The sequence below is a fragment of the Scardinius erythrophthalmus genome (assembly GCF_964197995.2).
Source record: "Scardinius erythrophthalmus genome assembly, chromosome: 14".
Lineage (NCBI taxonomy): Eukaryota > Metazoa > Chordata > Actinopteri > Cypriniformes > Leuciscidae > Scardinius > Scardinius erythrophthalmus.
This window is the reverse complement of record NC_138234.1, coordinates 4,197,858-4,216,939: the sequence shown is the minus strand read 5'-3', so window position 1 is coordinate 4,216,939 and position 19,082 is coordinate 4,197,858. Positions and strand designations below refer to the sequence as shown.

Sequence of the window (19,082 nt, the reverse complement as noted above, 5' to 3'; positions counted from 1 at the left end):
ATACAGATTAAAGCTTATATATTTATTCTAGAAACTAACTCTACAAACATGTAAAACAGTGATAGATGAAGCTCTTAAAGGTGCTCTAAGCGATGTCACAAATTTTTTAGGCCAAAACATTTTTTGTCACATACAGCAAACATCTCCTCACCATCCACTAGCTCCCCTGAACACACTGTAAAAAAGCACAGTCTATGTAGACACCCCAGGCTCCACAAACAGCAAGAAAAACAAAGTGGGCTAACCCGCACCACAAAACATAACAAACTGTTCAAGATTATGTATGTATAGAAACATGATTATGTATTTCTACTCATTATGACTTTTAGATGTAACTGAAGTAAAATTATAAAATTATTTATTCTTGATGCAAGAAGGAGCAGACAAAAAAAAACGGACAATAAAAGTTTAATACTTGGTGCAGAAAATACAAAAAGAAAGTAAAATTGGAAGCAAATAAGACAGATCTCTCCCTCTTTATTGACTAACAAGATATCAACGCATCTCAATCAGCCTCTTCTTCAGCTTCCTGAGAAAGAACAGTTAGTAAAAAATGTAAAAAAAAAAAAAACACTTGTACTTTTAAACATATAGATTATATTAAGCAAAATTATATACTGTATGCGATATTGCTCTTTTGGGGAGGAACTTTATCTTTGAGTTGATGTTAATCTCACAGTTAAATATAAACTATTTAATGTGACAAATGTTGACAATGTTTCTTTTATACTGTTGATGGTTGTGGCCAGGGCTGTAGAGTTCTAGAATCGCCGGTGTCCCAGATATGAGGTAGTTCAGGGGGTTCGGGGTCATGCTCCCCCGAGAAAATACATATGTGCATTTCCAGACATATGAAGGCTAAAATCTCCATCACTCTTTCTTTTTCTCTCAGTGTCCCTACTATGGTCTGTCTCTTCCTCTCCTAAAGCTGAGCTGCGAAATTCTTTCTCTCTGATATTCTTTTGTCAGTGAAGAAAGTAAACATAGGCTCAACTGATATTTATATGTATCAGTTTTCCTGATTATTTTTGTCGGCCGTTTAACATTTCTATCCTAAAATAGCTATATTTGATCTCACACTTCATGACCGTTAACTGAAGCGCTAGAATATGCGCTCAGCAGCTTCTGTGAACATAAAGCCTGTCTACTTTAATTTGATTGGTCATCTCAATATTCTGATGTTGATGAGCGGCGACAGACCGCAGAGCTCAGATGAGAAGATCTTGGAGCTGTGCAATATCCTTGCAGAACTAAAGTAGAGTTAATACTATATTAGCATCAGAGCATGTGAGCGGAGTGGAGCGGGAGCGAGCGGGGAGCGCGAGCGGGCGGATCTTGGACAGAGCGCAGAGCGGCAATTTCAAAAGGACGGAGCATCGCATTTCCCGCTCCAATTTCGCTCCGCTCCGCTCACACCACGAGTCTGAAGCATGCTCAGTCAAGCCTGACCCTGAATCCATTTGTCTTGCACAGTCATCAACAGTAGACTATTTTCAGGCAAAACTCGGCTAAATAATGGAGTTCAAAAAGTAAAATGAGAATTCATACAGGTGTAGCCTATCAATATAAGTCGCTCCGAAGTAGCCTATAAGGCGCATCAGTCAAAAAATGTGCCATGAAGAAGAAAAAACATAGGCCTAGCCTCGCACTGGACTATAAGTCGCATTTATTTAGAAATTTATAAAAAAAATAAATTAAAAAAAATATTTTTATGGACGGGACAGTTCTCCGTTACGGACGTGAGCACTCTGAAAGCGGCACTAAGACTGCTTTAAAACTTTCACTCAGACCTCAAACAGAAAGTACAAAGCCTGTCTTTAAATTTAATTTCGTTTTGTATTAATTGTATCTTAATTTTAATCAAGGTTTCATCAACCAATTGTCTGGATTTAATAAGAAGTAAATATATTAGAAAATAGATAACCACGATACGAAGGCGCCGGCGTGAGCCTGGAGTTTGTCTCATGAATGAACCAAAACTCAGCGTATAGCCTACTTGCCTCACACACCTGAGACATATATATAAAGCTTGAAATGTCTACTTTTAAACAGAACAATTCAAAACGAAAGAAAACAGACTGCTCTCCCGTATGAAATGTGCATTTCTTTCAGGCGCGTTCACTACTGCGAAGATCACGAGTCAGCATCTTTCCAGCCGACAGACATAAAATTTTTTTAAATGTCTTCTGCTATATTTTACATATTAATAATCATTTTGCCGGTTCGTTGTGACAGCTTTAAGGGTGCCCTTACATGTTACGTGAACGCATCAGCACTGAAAACATAGAGATTTTTTTTCTTTTGGGGGCATTTTGTTTGTGTTCAGACTTTCTCATTTGCCTGCGCGATGTTAGAGGACGCGGTTAATAAAGTTGCGAGTAGGCCTACACATTGGATTCACGTTTATTATTATAGGCTATATATTTAAAAAAATATTTAAATTATATTTAAAAAAATACCCCAGTTTTTATGCCAGTCGTATCATTTTATTTTTGTTGTATTTATCCGCCACACACCTTGAAGGCCGAACGCCACACACCTTGATATTGTCTGATAATAAACCGGTCCGTGGCGCAAAAAAGGTTGGGGACCGCTACAAGTGGTATACATGTAGATTTTTTTCCTTTTTTGGAGCGAGCGGGGGGTGATTTGAGTGGAGCGCGAAGCAAACTGCGTTGAGCGCTGAGCGCAAATGAGCGGAGCGGCCTGATGTAGCTTTGAGCGGGGGAGCGGAGGGGTGAACAGTTCAGTGAGCGATGAGCGGAGATTCTCACCGCTCCACTCCGCTCATATACTCTGATTAGCATATTATTTCACAACCTTTGTTAAATACACCTCAGAAATATACTGAAGTCTGTACCTCAGTGACTTCATAACTGGCTGGTTTAGACAAGCTAATAGGAAAGAGAGGTGGCATCGCACTTGAAAGTGCTGAAACTGAAGATAAGCTACTTAATGTGAGATTTTGTATGAGTGTGTAGATTAGATAATTGAGTGAAGCTCTTCCCACATGCAGTGCAGTGATACGGTTTCTCTCCAGTGTGGATCCTCTTGTGTGTTTTCAGGGATTCTGACCGATTGAATCTCTTGTCACAGTGTGAACACTTGTAAGGTTTCTCTCCAGTGTGGATTATCTCGTGTGTTTTCAGGGATCCTGAATGACGGAATCTCTTGTCGCAGTGTGAACACTTGTAAGGTTTCTCTCCAGTGTGAATTCTCTGGTGCTTTTTCAAATCTCCAGCTGTGATAAAAGTCTTCCCACACTCAAAGCACATATGATTTCTTACACCAGTGTGTATTTTCTGATGTCGTTTTAAACTCTGCAGATGTGAAAAACTCTTTCCACACACAGAACATGAATGTGGTTTCTCCTGTGAATGAACTAACATGTGTTTCTTCAGGGCTGAAGCCCACAAAAATGTTTTGCCACATTGATCACATTCATGCAGTTTCTCTCCAGTGTGGATGAGCATGTGTTCCTGAAGGGTTCCTTTATGTGCAAAACTCTTCACACACTGATTACATGTGAACGGTTTCTCTCCAGTGTGGATCCTCATGTGAACCTTCAGACTCTGTTTGCTTATGAAACTCTTCCCACACTGATCACATGTGAACGGTTTCTCTCCAGTGTGGATCCTCATGTGAACATTGAGATTCTGTTTGTATGTGAAACTCTTTCCACACTGAGTGCAAGTGAAAGATTTCTGAGATCTTCTTTGATGTTTCTCCTCTTCATTCACTTCTTCATTCTCATCCATCGGGCCTGAAATTAAAGTTAAAAAAGTGCTCAGTAAATCAATAAAAGATAAATGATGTAGTGAAAAATATATATATATAAAACCCAGATGTAATAGCAGAAAGTATTGAGTTGTGTTCAATCAACTGTTATACAAGATTATGATGATTTTGATCCATTATGTCCCTGGAATTTTCCATGAAAGGGGTACATTATAAATGATTAAATGATTCCATTTCAAAAATGTCTTGGACTAGAAAATGTACTTTATAAGCAGAGGCGGACAGAGTACACAGCTTCAGTACTTGAGTAAAAGTACAGATACCCCTTGCTAAATTTTACTCAAGTACAAGTAAAAGTACTGCAGTCAGATGTCTACTTAAGTAAAAGTACTGAAGTACTTGTTTTTAAAAGTACTTGAGTATCAAGAGTACATTTTCTAAATATTGCATTACTACTGCCACAGTGCTTACATTGGTAAACACAGCAAACACTTGAAGCGAAAACTATAATTAACTTGTTCAGAAAATTTAAATAGTCTGGCGAGGTGGGGCCATGGGTTGGCACATTCCCGTGATGGATCTGCTGCGTCTTCATCCATTGTTTCGTCCATGGTTTCGTCTCTTATCTAAATCTGACCATGGAGTTGACTTTGGCAGAAAGCTGAAGGTGACTGAAGGGACTCAAATCCTGCAGTGCCAGACATGTCCCCGTGCTTAAGCCAGTACATGTCCAGGCCCGTCTGAAGTTTGCTAGAGAGCATTTGGATGATCCAGAAGAGGATAGGGAGAATGTCATATGGTCAGATGAAACCAAAATAGAACTTTTTGGTAAAAACTCAACTCGTCGTGTTTGGAGGAGAAAGAATACTGAGTTGCATCCAAAGAACACCATAACTACTGTAAAGCATAGGGGTGGAAACATCATGCTTTGGGGCCAGGACGACTGATCCGTGTAAAGGAAAGAATGAATGGGGCCATGTATCGTGAGATTTTGAGTGAAAACCTCCTTCCATCAGCAAGGGCATTGAAGATGAAACGTGGCTGGGTCTTTTAGCATGACAATGATCCCAAACACACCGCCCGTGCAAAGAAGGAGTGGCTTCGTAAGAAGCATTTCAAGGTCCTGGAGTGGCCTAGCCAGTCTCTAGATCTCAACCCCATAGAAAGTCTTTGGAGGGAGTGTTGTCAGCCACCATTGTGAAGACTTACAAAAAACGTTTGACCTCTGTCATTGCCAACAAAGGGTATAACAAAGTATTGAGATGAACTTTTGTTATTGACCAAATACTTATTTTCCACCATAATTTGCAAATAAATTCTTTAAAAATCAGACAATGTGATTTTCTGGATTTTTTTCTTTCTCATTTTGTCTCTCATAGTTGAAGTGTACATATGATGAATGTATTTGAGTGTTGATTATTATATCTAAAAATAAATAACACATAACCTTTATTAATTTTCACCTTTAATAATACAGCAATGTGTAATTAAGGGCTCCCCATACACTGTAAAAAAAATTACATCCCCAAGTCAAAAATTTCAAGTGACCGATAACATCTGACATTTTATTTCTCATTGAGCCAATGTTAACAGACTATTGCAACAAGAATTTCACTTGGGCCAATTGAAAAAACTTAGATGTTATCGGTCACTTGACATTTTTGATTTGGGAGGGTTCGAATTTTTTTTTTACAGTGTATAGTTTACAGCATTAGCTAAGATAGATTTTCAGAGGCCTCTAGTGGTGATGTTTTAGATTGCAACCAATAAGTTTACAAGCGCGTGCGCGTGCTCGAACTCATGAGCGAGCACTCTGGGTACCGGCCAGACTGAGACCCAACACACCGGAGAAAGCATCCCACAACATCGATTGCTCCTGTCTGCCTCGCTGCCTGCTGTGAGTTTGTTTGCTTCGGTGCTGTAAGCTCCGTCTTAGCCTCGTATTTCTTTGTTTTGAACCATCATTTACTACAATTTCTAGTTGTTTATACTACTAAATACAGCTTACCCAACATCTCAGATTAACCTGACATCGCTAGCTTCTGTTCCTACCAGCACAACACGCTAGTAATTCGCTAGCCTGTTAACGCGTCACCCGTGCATAGCCCACCATAGTCACATGTTTGCCGGGAGCCAGAGCGCCAGACATCAAAGCAAATTTAAAAGTGCTGGCTAATGCTAATTGTAAATTTTCTAAGATCATTATTCACTTCGGCACTAATGATGTTCGACTCCGCCAGTCAGAGATCACCAAAATTAATATTAAAGAGGTGTGTGAACTTGCAAGTACAATGTCAGGCACTGTAATTTGCTCTGGCCCCCTTCCTGTTCGCAGGAGTGATGAGATACTTAGTAGATTGTGTTCACTAAATCGCTGGCTGTCTGAGTGGTGTCCGCTTAATAATATAGAATTCATAGACAATTGGAAAAGTTTTTGGGGCAAACCTGACCTGTTGAAAAGAGATGGTATTCATCCCTCCTGGGATGGTGCTGCTCTTCTCTCTAGTAATATGGCTCATAGTCTTAGAGCTCAAACATGACAATCTGGGGCTCAGGTCAGGAAGCAGACAGACTGGCTTAACCGACCGTCTGCTAGCGGCCTCGCGTCACCAAGGTCAGATAAATCCTATCACATAGAGCCTCTTTCACCTAGATATCATCATATAGAGACTGTCTGTTCCCCGAATTTGGAAATCCAAAAAATGTTTAAACCCATTTAAGGTTAAAAATTTAATTGATGTTCAACAAATAAAAAACAGCTATAATACAGATGAGCAAATGCTAAAGCTTGGGTTGCTGAATATTCAATCGCTTACTTCAAAAGCACTCATTGTTAATGATATGATTTAAGATAATAACCTAGATGTGCTGTGTTTGACAGAAACCTGGCTAAAACCAAACGATTACATTACTTTAAATGAGTCCACCCCGCAAGATTACTGTTATAAACATGAGCCTCATCTGAAATGCAAAGGGGGAGGAGTTGCTGTAATTTATAGCAATATTTTCAAAACCACTAAGAAATCAAGTTTTAAATATAATTCTTTTGAAGCATTGGTGCTTAATGTAAAAATATATAGTATAAATGATAAATCACGTTTGAGATTTGTGCTGGCTACTGTATACAGGCCACCAGGGCACCATACAGACTTTATCAAAGAATTTGTGGAATTTCAATCAAAATTAATATTGACTGCAGATAAAGTACTAATTGTTGGTGAAAAAGATAATGAAAAAGATGCATTGGGATTGGCATTTAAAGACATTCTTAACTCAATTGGAGTTAGACAACACATGTCAGGACCTACTCATCGTCGTAATCATACTCTAGATCTAATATTATCACATGGAATCAATGTTGATGCCGTTGAAATTCTGCAGCAGAGCGATGACATCTCAGATCATTATCTAGTCTCGTGTAAACTTCATTTAGCCAAGGCTGCAAAGCCGACTCAGTGTTATAAATATGTTAGACCTATCACTTCTAGCCGATATTTGCGTTTTTTAATTCAATCATGTGTTCTCTTTCCTGGGATGTATGTATGTATGCTTGTGACGGGAACAAAAATAACACACAGTAAAACAAATGGTCAGATAAGCCTTTGAACTCTTTAGTATGGATAGTTTGTATTCAGGCCATAAACAAAGACTTTTCGGCCGCACAGGTGGTAAAACAGTAAAAACCCAGGGGGTCAGAAAGGCCACTGTCTTCAGAGGAGATTTGATCTCAGGTGTGAGGACAGTAAAACCAAGGGGGTTGAAGGACCATTGTATTTCTAAAAAAGCTAGCTCGATATGGTTTTACGGGGGAAGTGGAAAATTACAGGAGAAGAGACTAGGTATAAAAGACTGTTTTCTGTGTGATGTTACGTACCCCTTTAAAAAAAAAGATCTAGGGGTGAAAGGGGTGTAACAAATAAACGGTGGGGAGAGACTGAGAGAACTGCCGTCTCCAAGTCCCAGGGCTGATACACAAGAAAGCTCAGTAACACCAGTTTGAGCAAACAAACAGAGGTAATTTATTTAACAGAATGTGGAAAAGATACTTAAGGCTTCAGGAGGGGAAAGGTCAAAACAATAAACAAAAGGTTCCTCTGGCTAAGGATAACTTACCTATCAAAATAAAATAAAAATACAGAGATACTTCCCTGACTTCCTCTCTAACTCAAACACAGGAGAAAAAGGGTAATTTCTAAAATAAATGACATCCACCTCCCTACAAGAAAAAAAGATATTCCACTTCCACTTAAGCAGTTACAAAAATAAATAAATAAAACTGAAACACTCTGCTACCCTCAATAACTTCACGTTAACACTATAGGTGACGCAATCAACAAACACTTAGGCAAGAGTTTAAACCAGAGCTTAAATCACAACGCTGGAACTGGAAGATGGCATTTGCAAGGGTGGAACACCTCAGCCTCTCTCAGGCTACGTCTACATTAATCAGGATACATTTGAAAACGGTGTTTTCAATTATAAACGCTCTCCGTCCACACTAGCGTTTTCAGGTGTTTTCGGATGTTTGTGGATAAGAAACTTTTGAAAAACACCTGAAAACGCTTACTGCGCATGCGTAAAATCCCATAAAAGCTCACTGATATGATTCAGATAGAAAATAAATAATGAAGTTATCGCGCAATTCTTCTGGCAGGATCTCACCATTCACTGATGCGGTCCAGGTCGCACGCAGTCACCACATGTTTGGTCTAAAACACTAAAACTGCTCTCATGTATTGGCGCAGGACAGCAAATGTGAGTAAATTCTGTCATCTTTGCAGGACTGTGATATGAAGAGTGTGCAATGCAGAATATTTTTAGCAACAGTGTGAAAGTGAACATCAGTGCTGTTTTGTTAGGTATTGTTTTTGCCACGACACTGGCTACAGCCGTGGTTGAGGCTGGTTAAGACAAGCTAATAGGAAAGAGAGGTGGTGCTGGAACTGAAGATAAGCTACTTACTGTGATTGTATTTTGTATGACTGTGTAGAGTAGATGAATGAGTGAAGCTCTTCCCACATGCAGTGCAGTGATACGGTTTCTCTCCAGTGTGGATCCTCTCGTGTGATTTCAGAGATCCTGAGTCCCTGAATCTCTTGTCGCAGTGTGAACACTTGTAAGGTTTCTCTCCAGTGTGGATCCTCTCGTGTGTTTTCAGATGTTCTGACCGACTAAATGTCTTGTCGCAGTGTGAACACTTGTAAGGTTTCTCTCCAGTGTGGATCCTCTCGTGTGTTTTCAGGTTTACTGACCAACTGAATCTCTTGTCGCAGTGTGAACACTTGTAAGGTTTCTCTCCAGTGTGAATTCTCTGGTGCTTTTTCAAATCTGAAGCTGTAAAAAAAGTCTTCTCACACTCAAAGCACATATGATTTCTTACACCAGTGTGTATTTTCTGATGTTCTTTTAAATCATGCAGACGTGAAAAACTCTTTCCACACAAAGGACATGAATGTGGTTTCTCCTGTGAATGAACTGTCATGTGGTTCTTCAGGGTTGAAGCCCTCGGAAATGTTTTACCACATTGATCACATTCGTGCAGTTTCTCTCCAGTGTGAATCTTCATGTGTTCCTGAAGGTGTCCTTGTCGTGCAAAACTCTTCCCACACAGATCACATGTGAACGGTTTCTCTCCAGTGTGGATCCTCATGTGAACATTGAGATTCTGTTTGTATGTGAAACTCTTTCCACACTGAGTGCAAGTGAAAGATTCATGAGATCTTCTTTGATGTTTCTCCACTTCATTCACTTCTTCATTCTCATCCATCGGGCCTGAAACTAAAGTTAAAAAAGTGCTCAGTAAATCAATAAAAGAAAAATATGTATTGAAAATATAAATATATATAAAACACAGATGTACTGGCAGAAAATACTGAGTTGTGTTCAAACAACTGTTTTTCAAGATTATGATGATTTTGATCCATTATTTCCCTGGAACTTTCCATAAAAGGGGTACATTAATGTACTAGACATTATTTTTTATTCATTAGAGTCACAGATCTATAGAGCCCCTAATCAAGGGACATTTGGTTGTAAGAAAGAAAAAAAAATTCAATGCTTTTGTGTTCCCGCAAGAAACGTTGATACTTTAACCTGTTAGTAATGTTTTGATTATTTAATGTATTTATTTAATAGTTTATTTAATTTAAATAAATTTGTCATGAAAACAACAGCCAGTGTAAAAGATTCTATTTCAAAAATGAATTGAAGCAGAAAATTTACTTTTTAATTAGATTTAGCAACAAAACTTGCCGTATGTGCAATTTAGCGTACATATTTTTTATTTGTGTTGGTTATTATATCTAAAAATAAATAGCACATAGTTTGAGCTCTGTTGTTAATTGTAACCTTTAATTAAAGCTGCAAGCAGCGATGAAAGGGCCCTCGCACCCCTGCCACCGCCACCAAGCGCCTTTAGGAAATGCCTTAAGATTACACTCACCAAATTTGAAGAGGATCAGATCAAAACTGTAGGAGGAGTTTGTTAAAGTACAACATCAGGAAATGGCAAAAACTGCACAAAATCTGAGAGGAAGTTCAAAATAGCTGACTTCCTGTTGTGTTTAGGGCTACACTCCAAGAGACTTTTTTGTAGGCATTGGGTCTTTACATGTATGTACCAAATTTCATACCTGTACGTGAAACGTCGAGCCGGGGCAAAATGTAGGGGCAATAAGTAAGCCATTTTGCCCCACCCAATTTTGAAAACCACATCACACGTAAATTTTCACCACTTCTGAAGCGTGTGCAAAGTTTCATGATTTTTCGAGCACGTTTTGTATTTGCCACACTTCCTGCTACCAGCAGGTGGCGCTATTGCTATAACCAAATATGAGCATGGTCATGTGTTCATGACAGGACTCTTATCAAACATGTGAAGTTTGGGGCAGATTGAAAATTGTATGCCTAAGTTACTGCAGGCTGTCTGTGGTTGCCTAGCAACATCGGAACTGCAAGCAACATTAATACTGAACTTATCTGATCATGCATATATCACCAAAAGGCCGAAATTGGGTGAACGTTTGTCAGGCAGCCGAGGGCACACCCTTCGACGAAAACTCAAGATCTTCGCAATTTAACGTCGCAAAGGCCTTCAGATTACACTCACCAAATTTGAAGAGGATCAGATCAAAACTGTAGGAGGAGTTCGTTAAAGTACAACATCAGGAAATTACGAAAAATGCCCAAAATCTAGGAGGAAGTTCAAAATAGCTCACTTCCTGTTGTGTTTAGGGCTATGCTCCAAGAGACTTTTTTGTAGGTATTGGGTCATTACATGTACGTACCAAATTTCATACCTGTAAGTGAAACCAGGAGCCGGGGCAAAATGTGGGGGCAATAATTTACCGAATTTGCCCCACCCAATTTTGAAAACCATATCACACGTAAATTTTCACCACTTCTGAAGCGTGTGCAAAGTTTCATGAGTTTTCGAGCATGTTTAGGCCCTCTAAAAAGCGATTCACTTTGGAGAATAATAATAATTAAAGCTGCAAGCAGCGATGAAAAGGGCCCTCGCACCCCTGCCACCGCCACCCGGCACCTTTAGGAAAGGCCTTAAGATTACACTCACCAAATTTGAAGAGGATCAGATCAAAACTGTAGGAGGAGTTTGTTAAAGTACAACATCAGGAAATGGCAAAAACTGCCCAAAATCTGACAGGAAGTTCAAAATAACTGACTTCCTGTTGTGTTTAGGGCTATGCTCCAAGAGACTTTTTTGTAGGTATTGGGTCTTTACATGTGTGTACCAAATTTCATACCTGTACGTGAAACGTCGAGCCGGGGCAAAATGTAGGGGCAATAAGTAAGCCATTTTGCCCCACCCAATTTTTAAAACCACATCACACGTAAATTGTCACCACTTCTGAAGCGTGTGCAAAGTTTCATGATTTTTCGAGCACGTTTTGTATTTGCCACACTTCCTGCTACCAGCAGGTGGTGCTATTGCTATAATCATAATGAGCATTGGCATGTGTTCAGGACAGGACTCTTATCAAACATGTGAAGTTTGTGGCAGATTGAAAATTGTATGCCTGAGTTACTGCAGGCTGTCTGTGGTTGCCTAGCAACATCAGAACTGCAAGCAACATTAATATTGAACTTATCTGATCATGCATATATCACCAAAAGGCCGAAATTGGGTGAACTAGTGCAAAAAATGCCCGTGCAAAATCAGTTTTTGTGTGTGTTTTTAGTAATTGTTGGTTTGGTGTGTGCTCATTGTTACAATTACACAGCAAAAGTTCAGTGACATTTTTATTTGTGCATGGTAAAAAGCACACAGTGAACTCCGAGAAAACGCTATGCTTGAGCAAACAGTTTGTGAATAGGCAACTACAAATGATGCCCGTGAAAGAGACTGTGAACGCATTGAATAGGATATGTTTAGTTGGTGAATAGCATAGGCTACTATTACACAGTAGCGACAACGTTAAGCGCACCAGAATGAAATATAATATTCAGAAGTAAACACTAACAGCATAGCTGACTTACAGATTCAGTTTACATCCACAAATGAATAAGCACCTCGATTCAGGGAGCAGTGCAAAGTGCCCGTGCAAAATCAGTTTTTGTGAGCTGATCGCCGTCAAAAAAGTTCAGGAGATATTTCTTGCGATGGCAATATGATCAAAAATAACTTTATATTGATTCAATGGATTAATAGCATTAAAAAAAAAAAAAAAGTCATGAATTTATTGCATTTTTGGGAAAAAATAATCCGTTTTTAGAATAAATCTTAAAAAATTCAAATCCAGATTTTGATTTTCAATGTTGTTATAACCTAAAGATGCTATGTGAAAGTTTGAAACAGAAAATAGTGGTTTTCACACATTTAGTGGTTATCTCACATTCGAGAGATATGCGAATAACACACAGACAGACAGACGGACGTTTCTGTAATTTATAGATAGATGGATTTATCACGTTCGGGAACCAAACTATAATATTCAGAAGTAAACAGTGTAGCTGACTGAGTGTTTATGTCAGAATGTTTATTTTTAAACCACAGCCTTCTTGGGGCTTCTTTGACCGATACAACTCTCTAATGTCAGAATGTTTATTTTTAAACCACAACCTTCTAAAAATGATATATTTAACGATATCTTTTGCATTTCTCATCCAAACAATGTCAAACTTGGCACTGCACTTACTCGTGCCCGTGGCAAGACACCTGTCGAGTTTGAAATCAATCGGACTAACGGTTCGAGAGATATGCGAGGAACAGACACACACACACACAGACAGACAGACAGACAGACGTTCCTGTAATTTATAGATAGATGTTTGTCAGGCCGCCGAGGGCACACCCTTCGACGAAAACTCTAGATCTTCGCAATTTAACGTCACAAAGGCCTTAAGATTACACTCACCAAATTTGAAGAGTATCAGATCAAATCTGTAGGAGGAGTTCGTTAAAGTACAACATCAGGAAATTACGAAAAATGCCCAAAATCCAGGAGGAAGTTCAAAATAGCTCACTTCCTGTTGTGTTTAGGGCTATGCTCCAAGAGACTTTTCTGTAGGTATTGGGTCATTACATGTATGTACCAAATTTCATACCTGTACGTGAAACCAGGAGCCGGGGCAAAATGTGGGGGCAATAATTTACCGAATTTGCCCCCCACAATTCTGAAAACCATATCACACGTAAATTTTCACCACTTCTGAAGCGTGTGCAAAGTTTCATGAGTTTTCGAGCATGTTTAGGCCCTCTAAAAAGCGATTCACTTTGGAGAAGAAGAATAATAATAAACGGAGCAAAAACAATAGGGTCCTCTCACCATCGGTGCTCGGGCCCTAATAATTAAAGCTGCAAGCAGCGATGAAAAGGGCCCTCGCACCCCTGCCACCGCCACCCGGCACCTTTAGGAAAGGCCTTAAGATTACACTCACCAAATTTGAAGAGGATCAGATCAAAACTGTAGGAGGAGTTTGTTAAAGTACAACATCAGGAAATGGCAAAAACTGCCCAAAATCTGACAGGAAGTTCAAAATAACTGACTTCCTGTTGTGTTTAGGGCTATGCTCCAAGAGACTTTTTTGTAGGTATTGGGTCTTTACATGTGTGTACCAAATTTCATACCTGTACGTGAAACGTCGAGCCGGGGCAAAATGTAGGGGCAATAAGTAAGCCATTTTGCCCCACCCAATTTTTAAAACCACATCACACGTAAATTGTCACCACTTCTGAAGCGTGTGCAAAGTTTCATGATTTTTCGAGCACGTTTTGTATTTGCCACACTTCCTGCTACCAGCAGGTGGTGCTATTGCTATAATCATAATGAGCATTGGCATGTGTTCAGGACAGGAGTCTTATCAAACATGTGAAGTTTGTGGCAGATTGAAAATTGTATGCCTGAGTTACTGCAGGCTGTCTGTGGTTGCCTAGCAACATCAGAACTGCAAGCAACATTAATATTGAACTTATCTGATCATGCATATATCACCAAAAGGCCGAAATTGGGTGAACTAGTGCAAAAAATGCCCGTGCAAAATCAGTTTTTGTGTGTGTTTTTAGTAATTGTTGGTTTGGTGTGTGCTCATTGTTACAATTACACAGCAAAAGTTCAGTGACATTTTTATTTGTGCATGGTAAAAAGCACACAGTGAACTCCGAGAAAACGCTATGCTTGAGCAAACAGTTTGTGAATAGGCAACTACAAATGATGCCCGTGAAAGAGACTGTGAACGCATTGAATAGGATATGTTTAGTTGGTGAATAGCATAGGCTATTATTACACAGTAGCGACAACGTTAAGCGCACCAGAATGAAATATAATATTCAGAAGTAAACACTAACAGCATAGCTGACTTACAGATTCAGTTTACATCCACAAATGAATAAGCACCTCGATTCAGGGAGCAGTGCAAAGTGCCCGTGCAAAATCAGTTTTTGTGAGCTGATCGCCGTCAAAAAAGTTCAGGAGATATTTCTTGCGATGGCAATATGATCAAAAATAACTTTATATTGATTCAATGGATTAATAGCATTTTGAAAAAAAAAAAAAAAAGTCATGAATTTATTGCATTTTTGGGAAAAAATAATCCGTTTTTATAATAAATCTTAAAAAATTCAAATCCAGATTTTGATTTTCAATGTTGTTATAACCTAAAGATGCTATGTGAAAGTTTGAAACAGAAAATAGTGGTTTTCACACATTTAGTGGTTATCTCACATTCGAGAGATATGCGAATAACACACAGACAGACAGACGGACGTTTCTGTAATTTATAGATAGATGGATTTATCACGTTCGGGAACCAAACTATAATATTCAGAAGTAAACAGTGTAGCTGACTGAGTGTTTATGTCAGAATGTTTATTTTTAAACCACAGCCTTCTTGGGGCTTCTTTGACCGATACAACTCTCTAATGTCAGAATGTTTATTTTTAAACCACAACCTTCTAAAAATGATATATTTAACGATATCTTTTGCATTTCTCATCCAAACAATGTCAAACTTGGCACTGCACTTACTCGTGCCCGTGGCGAGACACCTGTCGAGTTTGAAATCAATCGGACTAACGGTTCGAGAGATATGCGAGGAACAGACACACACACACACAGACAGACAGACAGACAGACGTTCCTGTAATTTATAGATAGATGTTTGTCAGGCCGCCGAGGGCACACCCTTCGACGAAAACTCTAGATCTTCGCAATTTAACGTCACAAAGGCCTTAAGATTACACTCACCAAATTTGAAGAGTATCGGATCAAATCTGTAGGAGGAGTTCGTTAAAGTACAACATCAGGAAATTACGAAAAATGCCCAAAATCCAGGAGGAAGTTCAAAATAGCTCACTTTCTGTTGTGTTTAGGGCTATGCTCCAAGAGACTTTTCTGTAGGTATTGGGTCATTACATGTATGTACCAAATTTCATACCTGTACGTGAAACCAGGAGCCGGGGCAAAATGTGGGGGCAATAATTTACCGAATTTGCCCCCCCCAATTCTGAAAACCATATCACACGTAAATTTTCACCACTTCTGAAGCGTGTGCAAAGTTTCATGAGTTTTCGAGCATGTTTAGGCCCTCTAAAAAGCGATTCACTTTGGAGAAGAAGAATAATAATAAACGGAGCAAAAACAATAGGGTCCTCTCACCATCGGTGCTCGGGCCCTAATTAAAGCTGCAAGCAGCGATGAAAAGGGCCCTCGCACCCCTGCCACCGCCACCCGGCACCTTTAGGAAAGGCCTTAAGATTACACTCACCAAATTTGAAGAGGATCAGATCAAAACTGTAGGAGGAGTTTGTTAAAGTACAACATCAGGAAATGGCAAAAACTGCCCAAAATCTGACAGGAAGTTCAAAATAACTGACTTCCTGTTGTGTTTAGGGCTATGCTCCAAGAGACTTTTTTGTAGGTATTGGGTCTTTACATGTGTGTACCAAATTTCATACCTGTACGTGAAACGTCGAGCCGGGGCAAAATGTAGGGGCAATAAGTAAGCCATTTTGCCCCACCCAATTTTTAAAACCACATCACACGTAAATTGTCACCACTTCTGAAGCGTGTGCAAAGTTTCATGATTTTTCGAGCACGTTTTGTATTTGCCACACTTCCTGCTACCAGCAGGTGGTGCTATTGCTATAATCATAATGAGCATTGGCATGTGTTCAGGACAGGAGTCTTATCAAACATGTGAAGTTTGTGGCAGATTGAAAATTGTATGCCTGAGTTACTGCAGGCTGTCTGTGGTTGCCTAGCAACATCAGAACTGCAAGCAACATTAATATTGAACTTATCTGATCATGCATATATCACCAAAAGGCCGAAATTGGGTGAACTAGTGCAAAAAATGCCCGTGCAAAATCAGTTTTTGTGTGTGTTTTTAGTAATTGTTGGTTTGGTGTGTGCTCATTGTTACAATTACACAGCAAAAGTTCAGTGACATTTTTATTTGTGCATGGTAAAAAGCACACAGTGAACTCCGAGAAAACGCTATGCTTGAGCAAACAGTTTGTGAATAGGCAACTACAAATGATGCCCGTGAAAGAGACTGTGAACGCATTGAATAGGATATGTTTAGTTGGTGAATAGCATAGGCTATTATTACACAGTAGCGACAACGTTAAGCGCACCAGAATGAAATATAATATTCAGAAGTAAACACTAACAGCATAGCTGACTTACAGATTCAGTTTACATCCACAAATGAATAAGCACCTCGATTCAGGGAGCAGTGCAAAGTGCCCGTGCAAAATCAGTTTTTGTGAGCTGATCGCCGTCAAAAAAGTTCAGGAGATATTTCTTGCGATGGCAATATGATCAAAAATAACTTTATATTGATTCAATGGATTAATAGCATTTTGAAAAAAAAAAAAAAAGTCATGAATTTATTGCATTTTTGGGAAAAAATAATCCATTTTTATAATAAATCTTAAAAAATTCAAATCCAGATTTTGATTTTCAATGTTGTTATAACCTAAAGATGCTATGTGAAAGTTTGAAACAGAAAATAGTGGTTTTCACACATTTAGTGGTTATCTCACATTCGAGAGATATGCGAATAACACACAGACAGACAGACGGACGTTTCTGTAATTTATAGATAGATGGATTTATCACGTTCGGGAACCAAACTATAATATTCAGAAGTAAACAGTGTAGCTGACTGAGTGTTTATGTCAGAATGTTTATTTTTAAACCACAGCCTTCTTGGGGCTTCTTTGACCGATACAACTCTCTAATGTCAGAATGTTTATTTTTAAACCACAACCTTCTAAAAATGATATATTTAACGATATCTTTTGCATTTCTCATCCAAACAATGTCAAACTTGGCACTGCACTTACTCGTGCCCGTGGCGAGACACCTGTCGAGTTTGAAATCAATCGGACTAACGGTTCGAGAGATATGCGAGGAACAGACACACACACACACAGACAGACAGACAGACAGACGTTCCTGTAATTTATAGATAGATGTTTGTCAGGCCGCCGAGGGCACACCCTTCGACGAAAACTCTAGATCTTCGCAATTTAACGTCACAAAGGCCTTAAGATTACACTCACCAAATTTGAAGAGTATCAGATCAAATCTGTAGGAGGAGTTCGTTAAAGTACAACATCAGGAAATTACGAAAAATGCCCAAAATCCAGGAGGAAGTTCAAAATAGCTCACTTCCTGTTGTGTTTAGGGCTATGCTCCAAGAGACTTTTCTGTAGGTATTGGGTCATTACATGTATGTACCAAATTTCATACCTGTACGTGAAACCAGGAGCCGGGGCAAAATGTGGGGGCAATAATTTACCGAATTTGCCCCCCCCAATTCTGAAAACCATATCACACGTAAATTTTCACCACTTCTGAAGCGTGTGCAAAGTTTCATGAGTTTTCGAGCATGTTTAGGCCCTCTAAAAAGCGATTCACTTTGGAGAAGAAGAATAATAATAAACGGAGCAAAAACAATAGGGTCCTCTCACCATCGGTGCTCGGGCCCTAATTAAAGCTGCAAGCAGCGATGAAAAGGGCCCTCGCACCCCTGCCACCGCCACCCGGCACCTTTAGGAAAGGCCTTAAGATTACACTCACCAAATTTGAAGAGGATCAGATCAAAACTGTAGGAGGAGTTTGTTAAAGTACAACATCAGGAAATGGCAAAAACTGCCCAAAATCTGACAGGAAGTTCAAAATAACTGACTTCCTGTTGTGTTTAGGGCTATGCTCCAAGAGACTTTTTTGTAGGTATTGGGTCTTTACATGTGTGTACCAAATTTCATACCTGTACGTGAAACGTCGAGCCGGGGCAAAATGTAGGGGCAATAAGTAAGCCATTTTGCCCCACCCAATTTTTAAAACCACATCACACGTAAATTGTCACCACTTCTAAAGCGTGTGCAAAGTTTCATGATTTTTCGAGCACGTTTTGTATTTGCCACACTTCCTGCTACCAGCAGGTGGTGCTATTGCTATAATCATAATGAGCATTGGCATGTGTTCAGGACAGGAGTCTTATCAAACATGTGAAGTTTGTGGCAGATTGAAAATTGTATGCCTGAGTTACTGCAGGCTGTCTGTGGTTGCCTAGCAACATCAGAACTGCAAGCAACATTAATATTGAACTTATCTGATCATGCATATATCACCAAAAGGCCGAAATTGGGTGAACTAGTGCAAAAAATGCCCGTGCAAAATCAGTTTTTGTGTGTGTTTTTAGTAATTGTTGGTTTGGTGTGTGCTCATTGTTACAATTACACAGCAAAAGTTCAGTGACATTTTTATTTGTGCATGGTAAAAAGCACACAGTGAACTCCGAGAAAACGCTATGCTTGAGCAAACAGTTTGTGAATAGGCAACTACAAATGATGCCCGTGAAAGAGACTGTGAACG

At 39.3% G+C, this 19,082-nt stretch overlaps 1 protein-coding gene across 2 annotated transcripts in view; it reads right to left on the bottom strand.

The window, feature by feature from the left end:
* Positions 1-2,503: 2,503 nt before the first annotated feature.
* Positions 2,504-19,082, bottom strand: part of LOC308701469 (uncharacterized protein) — a 42,124-nt gene continuing 25,545 nt past the window's right edge. For both annotated transcript variants that reach the window (XM_081383783.1, XM_081383782.1), the window contains exons 5-6: positions 8,701-9,516; positions 2,504-3,763 (exon numbers count right to left, since the gene is read on the bottom strand). In XM_081383783.1, the coding sequence (XP_081239909.1) occupies positions 2,949-3,763; positions 8,701-9,516 (1,631 nt within the window). In that variant the 3' untranslated portion in view covers positions 2,504-2,948. The remainder of the gene's footprint in view (positions 3,764-8,700; positions 9,517-19,082) is intronic.